General features: G+C 41.4%; 1 gene segment (V, D, J or C); it reads left to right on the top strand.

Moving 5' to 3' along the window:
* Window positions 1–429: 429 nt before the first annotated feature.
* LOC119042982 (immunoglobulin heavy variable 4-30-4-like) lies at window positions 430–12,932 on the top strand. The segment is given in 2 exon segments: window positions 430–511; window positions 12,601–12,932. Coding segments are annotated over 2 exon segments (414 nt in total).
* The last annotated feature ends 1,743 nt before the right edge of the window (window positions 12,933–14,675 follow it).

Raw genomic sequence — 14,675 nt, 5'->3', positions numbered from 1 at the left:
AGGTAGAGAAAGCAGTGTGTTAACTTTAATCTCTGAGTTGGCATTTTAATGGCTGGAGGTATGGTTGTTGAGGCATTTGTCTCATTACCCCTTTCACCAATACTGAATTTTCATAGTTAGTTTGGTGTTTTACACATACTACATAGTCCAAAGTGTACCTTGGGCTCCCGAGGAGAAATAATGATGGTTTGGGAAGTGTCTACAGGAGACTCTGGGCCTCACATCTATTATCCTAGTCAAAATTCGAGTTCATCATCTGCCTATGTGCCACTTTTTACTCACTTGTCTTCACATGCCTGCAGCCAGGCACCTGAATTTTCTGTCTTTATGACTATTGGTACCCGGCCTCTCATTCTTGCTCTGATTTTGTCTGACTAGCTACTCTCTTTCCCACTCAAGAATTTTGCCTCCGAATCCTATTAGGGAAACATGATGCCATATGACTTCTACAACTGCTTCCTGCTGAAGAGAGATTTCATTGTCCTTAAGAGCCAAGAGTGCCTTGCTCTCAGTAAGAGGGGAGATGAGACCTGGTCATGGATGAGTGTGGAGATGGTGCCTGTAGGTGGTGCTCCCAAAGAAGAAGTAGGGCTTATAACATGGAAAAGTCAACTTGTGTGAGTAATCTCAATATTGTTGAAGAAGACAGAAAAAGTTAGGATCCAGTTGCATTTATCAGTTAAAAACATTGGAGGAACTTCCGCAAAGATGGAGGTGTAGGTGGAAACACCATGCCTTCTCACACAACCAAGTTTAAAAACAATACCTGGCTGGTGTAGCTCAGTGGATTGAGTGCGGGCCTGCGAACCAGAGTATCGCTGTTCAATTCACAGTCAGGGCACATGCCTGGGTTGCAGGCCAGTTCCCAGCAGGGGATACACGAGAGGCAACCATACATTGATATTTCTCTCCCTATCTCCTTCCTTTCCCCTCTAAAAATAAATTAATCAAAATCTAAAAAAAAGTTTTAGCAACAAAAAACAAACAGACAAATCACATAAAATTGAACTATAGGAAGGTCCAACACCAATGAACCATTCAGCCAGATCAGTAAGAAGGGCGGAGCCAGCAGTGGAGCAGGCAAAAAAGATCCCTGGACCCAGGTGTGCAGGCAGCCGAGGGTGAATCCCAGATGTAGGGTTGAGATGGGCAGACCCAGTGAAGGCGCAAGGCTGCAGACTAACTGTGGTCACACATTCGTGCCCAGATAAAACCAGCCAAGGAGTGAGCAGTTAGAAAAATCTTGCAGGCCCCAGTGGCGGGAAGCAGTAGAGGGGACCACTATTGCTCACTCTCTGACCCTGCCCCAACATACATCATCACAACCCATTGACCTGGGTGGCCCCACCCTGGTGAACATCTAAGGTTCCCCTCCTCATATGTAACAGGCTCAAACAGACCAAAACTTGGCTCAAGAAGGACTCAAACCCCTGAGCCGATAATTCTAAGCAACCAGGAAATTGCCAACCTATCAGGAGCACAGTTCAAAACATTAGTGATAAGGATGCTCACAGAACTGATTGATTTTAGTTATAAATTAGAGGAACAAATGAAGGCCAAACTAATTGAAATGAAGGGAAATGCACAGGAAACCAATAATGATGGACAGGAAACTGGGACTCAAATCAAAGGAGAGGACCAGAAGAAAGAAAAAAATGACCAAACAGAAAAATATAAAGAAACAAGAATTAAAAAAAAAATGAGGAGAGGCTTAGGAACCTTCAGGACATCTTTAAACGTTCCAACATCTGAATTATAGGGGTACCATAAGCGGAAGAGGAACAGCCATAAATGGAAAACTTATTTGAACAAATAATAAAGGAGAATTTTATTCCAATCTGGCAAAGGAAATAGACTTCCAGGACATCCAGGAAGCTCAGAGAGTCCCAAAGAAGTTGGACCCAACAAGGAACACACCAAGGCACATCATCATTATATTAGCCAAGATTAAAATAAAGGAAAGAATCCTAGAAGCAGCAACAGATAAGGGGGCAGTCACCTACAAATGAGTTCCCATCAGACTGTCAGTGGATTTCTCAAAACAGACCATGCATGCAAGAAGGGGCTGGAAAGAGGTATTCCAAGTCATGAAATCCAAAGACCTACAACCAAGATTGCTCTATCCAGCAAAACTTTCATTTAGAATGGAAGGACAGATAAAGTGCTTCTCAGATAAGATCAAATTCAAGGAGTTCATTATCACCAAGCCCTTATTATATGAAATGTTAAAGGGACTTATCTAAGAAAAAGAAGATAAAAAATATGAACAGTGAAAGGACAGCAAACTCACAGTTATTAACAACCACACCTGAAACAAAAGCAAACTAAGAGGACAGCTAGATCAGGAGCAGAACCATAGAAATGAAGATCTCAAGGAGGGTTAGCAACAGGGGAGTGGGAGAAGGAGAAAAGGGAAGAAGGTAAAGAAAATAAGTAGCTTAGATGGTAGGTAGAAAATAGATAGGGGGAGGGCAAGAATAGTAGGGTAAATATAGTATCTAAAGTACTTGAGACTCATGGTCATAAGCTAAAGGGAGGAATGTTGGGGGAGGAGGTGTGCAGGGTGGAGGGGAATAAAGGGGGGAATAGAACAACTGTAAAGGCATAATCAATAAAATGTATTTAAAAAACATTGAAGGCTAGTAACTTATGTAGAGTTTAATGTCCATAATTGTGTGGTATGGAATATATTGATACTTAATTTCTCTACATAAAATTACACTCATTTCTTTTTAAAAAGCCAGGCAAAGGCTAATTCATTTACAGCACTAAATTAAGTTTCAATTCTGCCTCATTGTTTGCATAAACATAACAGGAATAACAATTGATTATGTAGGCTGTCTTAAATTTGTGTTGCTTGACTTCTATAAGAAATTGCCAGGATGAGAGTTGGGGTTCCAAGATGGCGATGGAGTAGGACGGAGTAGATTCCATTTTCTTGTACACATGGGAGAAAATCCTGGCTGATATACAGAGGAACAGCACAAACAGCCAACAGTTCCCTAGCATATATGAAAATAAGAGACCAGAAATCATGATGGTCATGGAAGATCCAGATGGTAGGGAGATGGCTGTAGTACAGTAGAGTCTCAGGGATCAGAGCAAAGACAGGAGCAGCAGAGGCTTCAGCTGGTGCACAGCCCAGAGCCAGGTGCCCAGCACACAGCACCCAGCGCACCTCGGAGGTGCACCTTGGTTGGTGTCCAGCAGTCAGTAACGACTTCCGGTGCACCTCTCTCATACTCTTTGGGAGCCCTGGACATGCCGAAGGGTCCTTGAGAGAGAGCTGGGTTATCAGCTCCCTCCCTCCCTGGCCAAACAAGGTTGGGCACCTGGAGAAACTTGTTTGTTAGAGTTTGCAGAGAGGGCACTAAAGACAAAGGGCTGAGATCAACTGCTGACTCTGTGGTCGCCAGCCCAGGAGAACTGAGAGACACAGTGTAGGGCTCTGACTTCTATAGTAACAGCCTGCTCCTGTTAATCTGTTCCCCGTCTGCTCCCCATCCAGCTCCCCATCCAGCTTGGCAGCAAAACCAAGGTTGGGTGGAAATCCTGGAATTTGCCCACAAAACTGAGACAGGTCTGCGCCCAAACCCACAGAAACCAGGCAGCCTGGCCAGCGCATGAGCGCCCCACAACCCAACCCCCAGTGATAACCCCTGAAAAAAGAGCACTATGTGGAAGTCCTAGAACCCCTTCATAAGGCGCTGGGGAGAGGCATTGGTTTGGCTCTTGGGAGATCGCCCCCAGAAAAACCACACCAATTGCCCCTCAGCCTGCTGCAGCCAGAAAAACCAGTTTGGCCAGTTTGAAACAAACAAGAGATTTTTTAAAAGTAATCTTTTATCTTTTTAATTTTATTATTATTTTATCTTTCAATACTTTTTCCTCTATTTTCTTCTTTTCTGTTTTATTTCTTCTTCCATTCTTTTCAAACTTATCTCTTTTTCCTCCCTTCTCCTGCCTTTTTTTTCTCTTTTACCCACAAGTGACACAATTTGGAACTGCAAAAAGACCAGAGTTGGGCCCAAAGAAGAGGCTTCCCAACAGTAGAGACAGAGAGACAAATTTCACTTTGCTATAGCAGAGAAGCCACAAGTTGCTGCATATTTGTATTATTATTATTTTTGTCATTATTCTCACTTCTTTTATATTTTAACAGTTTCTTTGTATACCTCCTCTTTCTGTATAGGCTTCTTTTCCTTGACTGGTTATATTATATCATTTAACAGGTTTCCCCTGTTCTCTCCTCCACAGTGTATTGCCAATTTTCTACATTTCACACCACTTGTTTTCATTTAGCACACTACCCAAAGTTCTGTATCCCTTATTCATGTTATCCACAACACATACTCTGTCATATGATTGTTGTTTTAATATTATTGTAAATAATAGCGGTTCTATAAAACTTTAAATACTTCACAACACATCTCCCGGATCTTAGTCCACTTCACAGTTTCCTGAACTCTACTACTGAAGTAATTAACTCTATTTCCACACACATTCCACCTGTTTACTATCTTTTACTCTCACCTCACCCCAGAATCTGACCAATTGCAAATTCACTGCTTTCTAGATCCAACTCACTCGTCTTCTCTCTCAAACATGAGACTTATCTTGTGTCCATTGTCTCCTAAAAGTGGCAAGTTGGGTTGAAGATTATGGTTAACATTATATATAGCCTAAAGATCTTCTATCATTTCTCTACCAGCTGTGACTGTAAATGTCATAAAATACTCTCCCGCTGTCATAAACCATTTTGCCAACCCCTCCAACTGATCAAACACACACACACACACACACACACACACACACACACACAAAAGTAGGTGGAAGGGGAGAACACTAGGATAACTGAAGGAGACTGCACCACTGAATTTCACAAGAATTCCACCAAAGAAGGTCACAGCACAAACCCAGGGAGTTAGAACAGATCAATTTAAGAAGCTGAGACTAACAAGAAGAGTCTCAAAAACGGTGAGAAGACAAAGAAACAATCCCCGAATGAGAGGAAAGGAGGAAGCCTCAGAAAAAATATTAGATGAAATAGAGGCAAGTCAACTATCAGACATTGAATTCAAAGCACTGGTTATCAGGAAGTTGAAAGATATCACAATCAGCTACAAGCAACTACAGGGCAGCTACAACGAACTCACTGCAAACTATATCAACATGAAAAAGGAAATTGAAACTATCAGCAAGGGACAAGAGGAAATGAAGAATAAAATTTCTGAACTGAAGAACACAGTGAAGGAATCAAAAGCAAGATCGATGAAGCAGATCGGATCAGTGAGTTGGAGGACAAACTAGGAAAAAATCCAAGAAAGAGAATGAATAGGAAAAGAGGCTCATAAAGAATGAAGAGGGATTAAGAGAAATGGAAGACACTGTGAAACATAATAATATTCGAAAAATAGGGTATTATTACCCTATTAGGAGAAGACGAAGAACCAAGGATTGAAAACCTATCTGAAAAATTTATGAGGGAAAACTTCTCTAGTTTGATGAGAGAAAAAGTCACACAGATCCAGGAATCACAAAGAGTCTCAATCAAGAGGAACTCAAAGAGGCCCACTTTAAGACGCATGATCATTAAAGGGCAAAATTCCAAGACAAAGTAAGAATCTTAATGACAGCAAGGGAGAAAAAGAAAGTAATATACAAGGGAGCCCGAATAAGGTTAGCTGCTGATATCTCAATGGAAACAATTCATGCAAGAAGAGAATGAAAAGAAATATTCCAAGTAATGAGAACCAGAGGCCTGAAACCAAGGCTACTTTACCCAGCAAGGCTCTCAGTAAAGATAGATCACCAAATAAAAAGCTTCCAAGACAAAAGATGTCTAAAAGAATACACCTCCACCAAACCAGATCTGCAAGAAATACTAAAGGGGCTGCTTTAAGGAAGGTAAAAAGAGAGACAGAAAGGAACACAGGTACAAAAATGGCAATTAATAAGTACCTATCAATAATAGCATTAAATGTAAATGGATTAAATGCTCCAATAAAAAGACATAGAATAGCTGAATTGATAAGAAAGCATGACCCACATATATGCTGTCTACAAAAGACCCACTTCAGGACAAAAAATTTACACTGACTAAAAGTGAAGGGCTGAAAACAAATTTTCCAAGCAAACGAACAAGAAAAAGAAAGTCAGGGTAGCAATACTCATATCAGACAAAATAGTCTTAAAAAAAGGGCCATAAAGAGAGACCCAGTAGGTTACTTCGTAATACTCAAGGGAAGAGTCCACCAAGAAGACATTAACATTGTAAATATATATGCACCCAACATAGGAGCACCAAAATATATAAAGAAAATATTAGAGGATTTCGGGAAAGATATTGACAGCAACAACATTATAGTAGGGGATTTTAATACCCCACTGTCAAAAATGGACAGATCTTCCAAACAAAATATCAACAAACATATTGTGGCATTGAACAATGCTCTAGATGAAATGGACTTAACTTATATACAGAAATCCGTTCATCCCAAAGAAGCTAACTACACATTCTTTTCAAATGCGCATGGAACACTTTCAAAGATAGACTACATGATAGGACACAAAACGAGACTCAAGACATGTAAAAAAAATTGAAATCATCCCAAGCATTTTCTCTGACCACAAGGGCCTGAAATTGGAAACCAACCCCAAAGGAGAAATCCCAAAGCACCCAAAATCATGGAGATGGAATGGTATGCTATTAAATAACAAATGGGTCAAGAATGAAATTAGGGAAGAAATCAAAAACTTTCTGGAAACAAATAAAAATGATCTCACAATAACCCAAAACTTATGGGACACAGTGAAGGAAGTCCTAAGAGAAAAGTTCAGAGCAGTACAGGCCTACCTAAAATAGATGGAAACATTTCAAAATAACCACCTAACCCTACACCTACAAGAACTTGAGGAACAACAAAAAAAACAGCCCAAAGCAAGTAGAAAAAAGGAAATAACCAAGATCAGAGCAGCATTATATGACATAGAGACTAAAAGCACAATTTTAAGTATCAATGAATCCATGAGCTGGTTTTCTGAAGAGATAAATAAAATCAACAAGCCTTTAAGTAGGCTCATCAAGAAAAGAAGAGAGAGGACACAAATAAACACAGTCAGAAATGAAAGAAGAGAGATTATAACTGACACCACAGAAATTGAAGGGCTTCTAAGAAATGACTATGAAGAACTGCATGCCAAAAAATTTGAAAACCTAGGTGAAATGGACAAATTTTTAGAAAAAAATTATGTTCAAAAACTCAATGAAGAAGAGACAAAAAGCCTGAACAGACCAATAACAGCAGATGAAATTGAAGCAATAATCAAAAAATTTCTATCACACAAAACCCTTGGACAAGATGGTTTCACAGAAGAATTTTACAAAGCATTTAAGGAAGAGCTAACCCCTATTCTTAACAGACTATTCCAAAAAATCCAAAATAATGGAAGACTCCCAAACTCTTTTTATGAAGCCAGCACCAAACTAATTCCAAAACCAGATAACGGAATAAAAAAGAAAGAACACTTCAGGACAATATCATCAAAGAACATAGATGCAAAATCCTCAACAAAATATTGGCAAATCGCATCCAACAATACATTAAAAAGTTCATACACCATGACCGAGTGAAATTCATCCCAGAGATGCAAGGATGGTTCAATATTTGCAAATCAGTAAATGCAATACATCATATAAACAAAAGCTAAGACAAAAATCACATGATCATATCAATAGATGTGGAAAAAGCTTTTGATAAGGTACAACACCCATGTATGATAAAAACACTCAGCAAAGTGGAAATAGAGGAAGCATTCCTCAATATAATAAAGGCCACATAGGAGAGACCTAGAGTCAACATCATACTCAATGGAAAAAAAAACTAAAATCTTTTCCACTAAGATCAAGAACAAGACAAAGTTGTCCACTTTCACCACTTCTATTCAATATAATATTGGAAGTTTTAGCCACAGTGATCAGACAAGAAAAGGAAATAAATGGCATTTAAATAGGAAAGGGGAAAACAAAACTGTCATTCTTTGCAGATGGCATGGTAGTGTACATGGGAAATCCTACAGACTCTGCCCAAAAACTGCTGGACTTAATAAATGAATTTGGCAAAACAGTGGGTTACAAAGTCAATATCCAGAAATCAAAAAGATTTTATATACTCACAATGAATCAGCAGAAGCACAAATTAAGAAACAAATCCCATTTGATATCTTAAGATATTGAGCATCTCTTCATGTGTCTCTAGACCACAATGAGATACCACTTTACACCAGTCAGGATGGCTATCATAAACAAAGCAACAAACAACAAATGTTGGAGAGGTTGTGGGGAGAAGGGGTCCTTAGTTCACTGTTGGTGGGATTGCAGACTGGTGCAACCATTATGGAAAACAGTATGAAATTTTCTCAGAAAAATAAAAATTGACCTTCCTTTTGACCCAGCAATTCCACTGCTAGGATTATATCCTAAGAATCATAAAACATCAGTTCAAAAGAACCTATGCACCTCAATGTCCATAGCAGCACAATTTACAATAGCCAAGAGCTGGAAGCTACCTAGGTGCCCATCAGTAAATGAATGGATCAAAAACCGTGGTACATATACACAATGGAATTCTATTCAGCAGAAAGAAAGACCGAACTCCTACCCTTTGCAACTACATGGATGGAACTGGAAAGCATTATGCTGAGTGAAATAAGCCAGGTGTTGAAAGACAAATACCATATGATCTCACCTTTAACAGGAAGCGAAACAACAAACAAACAAACAAGCAAAATAAAAACAAAGACACTGAAATAGAGAAATGGGAAGACAGTGACCAGAGGGGAGAGGGGAGTGAATTTCACGGGAAAAAAGGGAAGAATTTACAGGAAGTAGTATAAAGGACACATGGACAACAAATAAGGGGGTGGAAATGAGAGGGAGGTGGGGTGCACTACGAGGTTGGGCTGGGATGGGAATAAAAGAAAGAAAACTGCACTTGAACAATCATTATTTTTTTAATTCCAGGATGAGATTTAATTCACCCCACGAAGCAGTGAAGTCAAGCCACACAGGTGCTATTAGGTTTTACCCAAATTACCTGTAACTTTGAGTGAGTTTTTTAAGTTCTTGAGGTATTTCAAAATTTCCTGAGCTCTCCCCTGCCATCTCCTGGGAAAGAAACTTTCACTCTTTGCCTAGAGATACTGCCATGAACATTCCAAATAAGCAAGGTACCAGGCCATTTCTCCAAGTAGCTTGTATTCACTTCAAAGTCATTCTGTGTTCCTTAAAGCTTTTGCTGACAACCAGAGTCTAGCCATGTCTCTCAAACATGACATTTCAGTAAAATTCTTGGCTGATAAATCCACTACTGGAAAATGGTTTTATGTGCTTTGTTATGAATAAATCAGCTTCTTGCTTGATTCATTCAAACAAATATATTGCCATGGAAATTATAATACCCATTACGTAATACTGTCTAAATTCTAGAGGGATCAAACAGGAGGAAAATATGAATTCCTCAATATTTCTTATTGAAGTATAAGTAACCACATTATACTTCAATAAGAAATATATCGAAGTATCTCATTGTGGTTTTAATTTTCATCTCTCTGATTGCTGGCGACATTGAGCATCTCTTCATGTGTCTCTTGATCCTCTGTATGTCCTCTGTATGTCCATTATTGCTTTAAGAATAATGCTAAGTTTCTTATGTCTGAAAAACAACATTATTAAAAATTAATATGCTAACTAGCTGTTAGAAAACTGCAATAGAATTCAGTTAATTTTGTCCCATAACCAATTTAGTTTTTGCTGATTACTTGCCAGTGTTTCTATAAAGCCAGTTATTCTATAGAGTTATAGTTATCTTTCCTGTTTAAAAATATGATCTGAAAATTATTCTCAAAAATATTGACTTTACAAGAAGTCATAGTTCTTTCCATGGTTGTCTCTGAAAATGTAACAAATTTTGGAATGTATCAGGACTGAACTGTCTAAGAGAGACAGTTTCCCATATCCTTGAGAACAGGCCTGAGAAGTAGTGTTCTCACAACCCTGAGATTGTGTCTGATAAATGGCCCCCATACCATTGAGTGGGCTTGCATGCAGAGAAGGAAGCTCTGTTGAAAAATCTGTTGGCTTCCAGTTGGCTTTGTCCATATTTTAGTATGTAAGGGAGTTGGTACTTCCCACTGGGTACACAGATAGAGTGCAGGAGACACACAGGTGGCATGTATGGACATGTAGGGAGACACACAGCTGGTAGCATGTGCAGATCACCAACCCTTGAATAAATGCATGTAAGACACCTGAATATTTCTGTGAATGTTCTTCTGTTGGCCTTAATCCTATGAAATTATCTGGCATTGAATGGTTGCAGCACAGCTTGTGTTTGATGGATGTATGGGGACAGGGAGAGAGAGTTAGTCCTGACCTGAGAGGGTGAAGGACATTTCAAGGACACAGATGCTTCTTCATAGGAGATGCAATATGTGTGATATGACATAGGCCCCAGCATTCTCTGACTGAAGGTGTCAAAAGAATAACAGTGGGGATGGACAATTGTCCATGACACACATCACATACAAGACCATGCTGCACAATGTGGAACCTCCCTTCTCAGGAAACACCTTGTCTGTCCCCACGAATTCTCACTGAGTAGTTTCCCCAAGGTAGGTACCTAATCCTCAACTCTGCTCTCACCTGTTATGGGACTGAGAAGAATGACAAGACCTTCAAATTGTTCCTCCTATCTGGGGTCACAGTCTCTGACACTCCTTGCAAACCAGGACATGGAAACACCCAAGTATTACCTGGAATGCATCTCTGGGCATCATCACAGGGAAAGGTGATGGAGAGGAGGCCATAAGCAGACTCAGAGCTAGGTGAGGACATACATCACTGGGCTGGCAACATTGGTGGAGGGGACAGGAGTGAGTTACAAACCACAGCTGTCCCCTAGGGCAATGGTGTGCTCCTCACTGAAGGAGTTGTACTCACTGATTCTCTTCCTAGGAATTCACCTTGCTGTCCTTCGTGCTGGTCACAGTTGGCCAGTACCCAGGAATCCTCACAGGTGTCCCCCAGCACCTGCAGTGCATTACTGCCATCCCCATCACAAACGTCACCTTGGCCCTATGTGGCTGCATCAAAGCCTCACTCTCATCTCTCTTGTCAATAAAGGAGGAATCTCCTGAGATATTTGTCCCCTGAGGAAATCTCACAAATGGTCCACGGATGTTTTCAATCTGTCATATGAGTCCCAGTCCTCACTGTGCACTATTAAATAATGTGACTGCAGTGGAGATTTTCTGTGTATGGAGGGTGAGCGAGACTTGGGGAAGCAACCTTGGTTTTAAGCATTCACCGGGCTCTTAAATCCCATAATGGGTTTCACCTCTGTTTAGTGATATAATGAAAGATACACACACTCTGCACTTTGGTTTCCCTCCATCTGTCACCTTGGCCCACCATAAGCTCCCAGTCCCCTTTCGTGGACATCAACTTCCGGGTCCCCTTTCCCAAGGGTCTCAGGTTGGTTCCAGTACAGCAGGTTTCAAACTGACTCTCTATGACCAGGAAACTGGTCCTGTCATCCATACACCTCTCAGAACACCTGCTGGCCCAGAGTCAGCACCTGTGTCTCTATGGAAGAAGTTGACTGTACAATGTCAGTGCCTTATGTGGTCTAAGAACCTGGAAGACCCTCCTGAATGGCTCACCTATAGGAAGGGGCTGCCTATACTGTTTTGGGAGAAATGAGGTGAAAGGAAGGACACAGTGTGTGTAATACCTGTCTCTGCTGCAGGGCCACTGCTTTACTCCTAGAAACAGGTCCCGACCAGAGTTACCTGTGCTTTGGAGCTGGACTAAGACAGAGGCTGCACCTGCAATCCCGAGTACATGCCCAGGGGAGCTCAGGCAGGTCAAGGGAAAGACTTTTTTATTTTATTTTATTTTATTTATTTTATTCTATTTCATGTTACTCTTATTTTTACATCAAATATTATTTTATATAAAATTTTGATTTTCAAATTTGGCAAGAATGAGTCTACTTCATGTGACTTTTTGGACTTGCACAGATGTTTGGGCATAATGTTAATTTGTTCTGATATCCACTTGAAAAATCTACAAAATTAAAATAGTGAGATTCCTCATTGAGCCCAAGTTTAAACTATAAATGTAGAAATAAAGGCTGTGTGTTGTCATGATTCAAAGTTGTCTCATAACCCAACTGACTTACCAACCCTGACCCATGCCCTTGAGTCCGAGAGAAGAACTGTGCTCAGGGCCCAGAAGGACATGGGGAAGTGACCTCAGTCTCCCCTCACTTATGAGGACGTCATCCCTCACATGCAAATTTCTTGCTCACTTCCAGTTTAAATCCTACCCTAGACTGTGGGGGCTCACAACTGTTTTCTTACAAGGGGCAGAGTTCTCTGGGGAAGGCAAATCTGTGCTCTAGAAAAGATTAGAGTGCTTAGTCTCCTCCTGTGCCAGGTGACAGCACCCAAATGTGAGTGTCTCAGATGTCAGACAGAATTCTATGGAATAGTGTTGATGGAGTATGGCTGATAGTGTATGATGCAACTTGTCCCCAGGTGTCCTGTACCAGGTACAGCTTCAGGAGTCAGGTCCAGGACTGGTGAAGCCCTCACTGACCCTCTACATTGCCTGCACTGTGTCTGGATTCTCCATCACCATTCTCCATGGCTGCTGGAACTGGATCTGCCAGCCTCTATGGAAAAGTCTGGAGTGGACAGGGGACATATGTTATGACGGGAACTCTTACTGCAGTCCGGCTGTCAAGAGCCACACCTCCATCACTAGAAACATGTCTGAGAACCAGTTCTCCCTGCAGCTGAGTTCTGTGACCACTGAGGACATAGCTGTGTTCCTGTGCAAGTTACACAGTGAGGGGAAGTCTGCATGAGATCAAACACAAACCTCTTGTGTGGAGACAAGGGGCAGGGGTGCAGGGGTGCTCAGGATACTGAGGACAGTGAAAAGCTACACTGCAACTGGTCTACAGGTTCTGATTTCCCAGGACAACTTTTCTGTCTCTGCTCTCCCTGCATCAGCACCTCCTTCTGCTCCTGGGGAGTCACAGATCTGATGCCTGGCATCCTACTACCACCGGGGCTTCTGGTTGTGTGATCTGAGAATTGATGCCTGTGTCTGTAGATCAGAGAAACCACCAAAAGTGAGATTAGTGTTGGCTACACTGACTGGATAAGGATACCCTGGGTCTTTCCCTCCTGAGAACGAGCCAGGAAATTGTCTCCATATAATCTTCAAGTTTCAGGTGCTGGGCAAACAAGAAACCATAAGGGCAGGCACTCTCCATTCGTGTCAATTTGTGTTTGCTTTTGTTTTGTCATGAAAGTTGTCACTCACTGATTTCATACAGGAGTGGAGATTCTTCCCATGTGTGAGGAACAGGGGGAAGGGAGAATGGTGTTCAACACAATGAAAATTATCAGTGTGTGTGTGTGTGTGTGTGTGTGTGTGTGTGTGTGTGTGATTTATTGTGCAGAATCTCAGTGGGTTTAGGGCCACATGTTGGGCTACATGGATGAGACCTGTAAGCAGAGGAACTTGAGAACATCAGAGTCCCCCAAAACTGCTTAGAGCTTCTGGAGAGGTGTCAGCTCAGTCGGTGCATCTGGCATCTGAAGTGAAGGGACTCCCTCGTGGCTTAACAGAGCCCTGTATTGAGGAGCATCCTGGAATCAGGTCACAGCCTTTAATGCTGAAATAGGGATGCTGAGAGGCCCATGCCCTGTGAGCTCAGACAGGGTATTCCCCTGCAAGGCATGGGCTGGACAGCAGGGGGTGCAAAAAGACTCATAAGCTGAAGGCACCTACTTCAGGAACAAGTGTAGGGAGAGGTGGGGAGGTATTTCCTCTGGTGGCATGGATATTCTTTTCATTAAAAAAAATCTAAAATAAGATCCAGACATGCAGTAACTGTAATATCCTATTCTATCAGATAATTTTCCAAACTCAATAAGGCAGCAGAACATCATTCAGTGAAATAATTTCTAGGGCTTCTCATATCTGAATATTAAGGATCTGGAGACAGGGATTGTTAAAATCTATTCAGTGCTGCATTTTAAGATACCCTGAACCAAGGAATAAAACCTACAGGTATTAAAGCCCAGAACTGGTCCATGTGAACTGGGTCACCGAAATGTGGGTTCTCAATGAGGAGCATGTCCTGTGGGGGCTTGTTCCTCACTGGGAGGAGCTATGTCGGTACAGAACTCAGGGAGCTTATAAGAAACTTATATACAATAACACTGACACAGACTTGGACCATGAATATACCATTGAGAATGGTCCCTGTGTCCTGTACCCTCTAACATGTGGGGACTTATAATAGCCTTAAAGTGCCCTGTCTCATAAATATGCAAGTGAAGGGAGAACAGGTAGACTAGGTTAAACCTGGGTCTCTCTGTGCCCTGAGATCATCAACCACAGCCACACCCTCCCCTACATTGGTCCTGATGACACAGCCCTTGCCATGGACTAGAGTTGGATGAACCTTGCCCCTTTGTCAGTGGCTGCATGCATGTCTCTCCTCAGACCCTGGGTTGAGGAGGAACCAGGAACACTCATGAGTAATTTTAACCCATTCCTGCATTCTCTGCACTGGTGTCCATACCCAGATGAA

Source organism: Artibeus jamaicensis, unplaced genomic scaffold (assembly GCF_021234435.1).
Source record: "Artibeus jamaicensis isolate MK-2021 breed Jamaican fruit bat unplaced genomic scaffold, CSHL_Jam_final contig_2225, whole genome shotgun sequence".
Classification (NCBI taxonomy): domain Eukaryota; kingdom Metazoa; phylum Chordata; class Mammalia; order Chiroptera; family Phyllostomidae; genus Artibeus; species Artibeus jamaicensis.
This window is presented reverse-complemented; position numbering and strand designations above follow the sequence as displayed.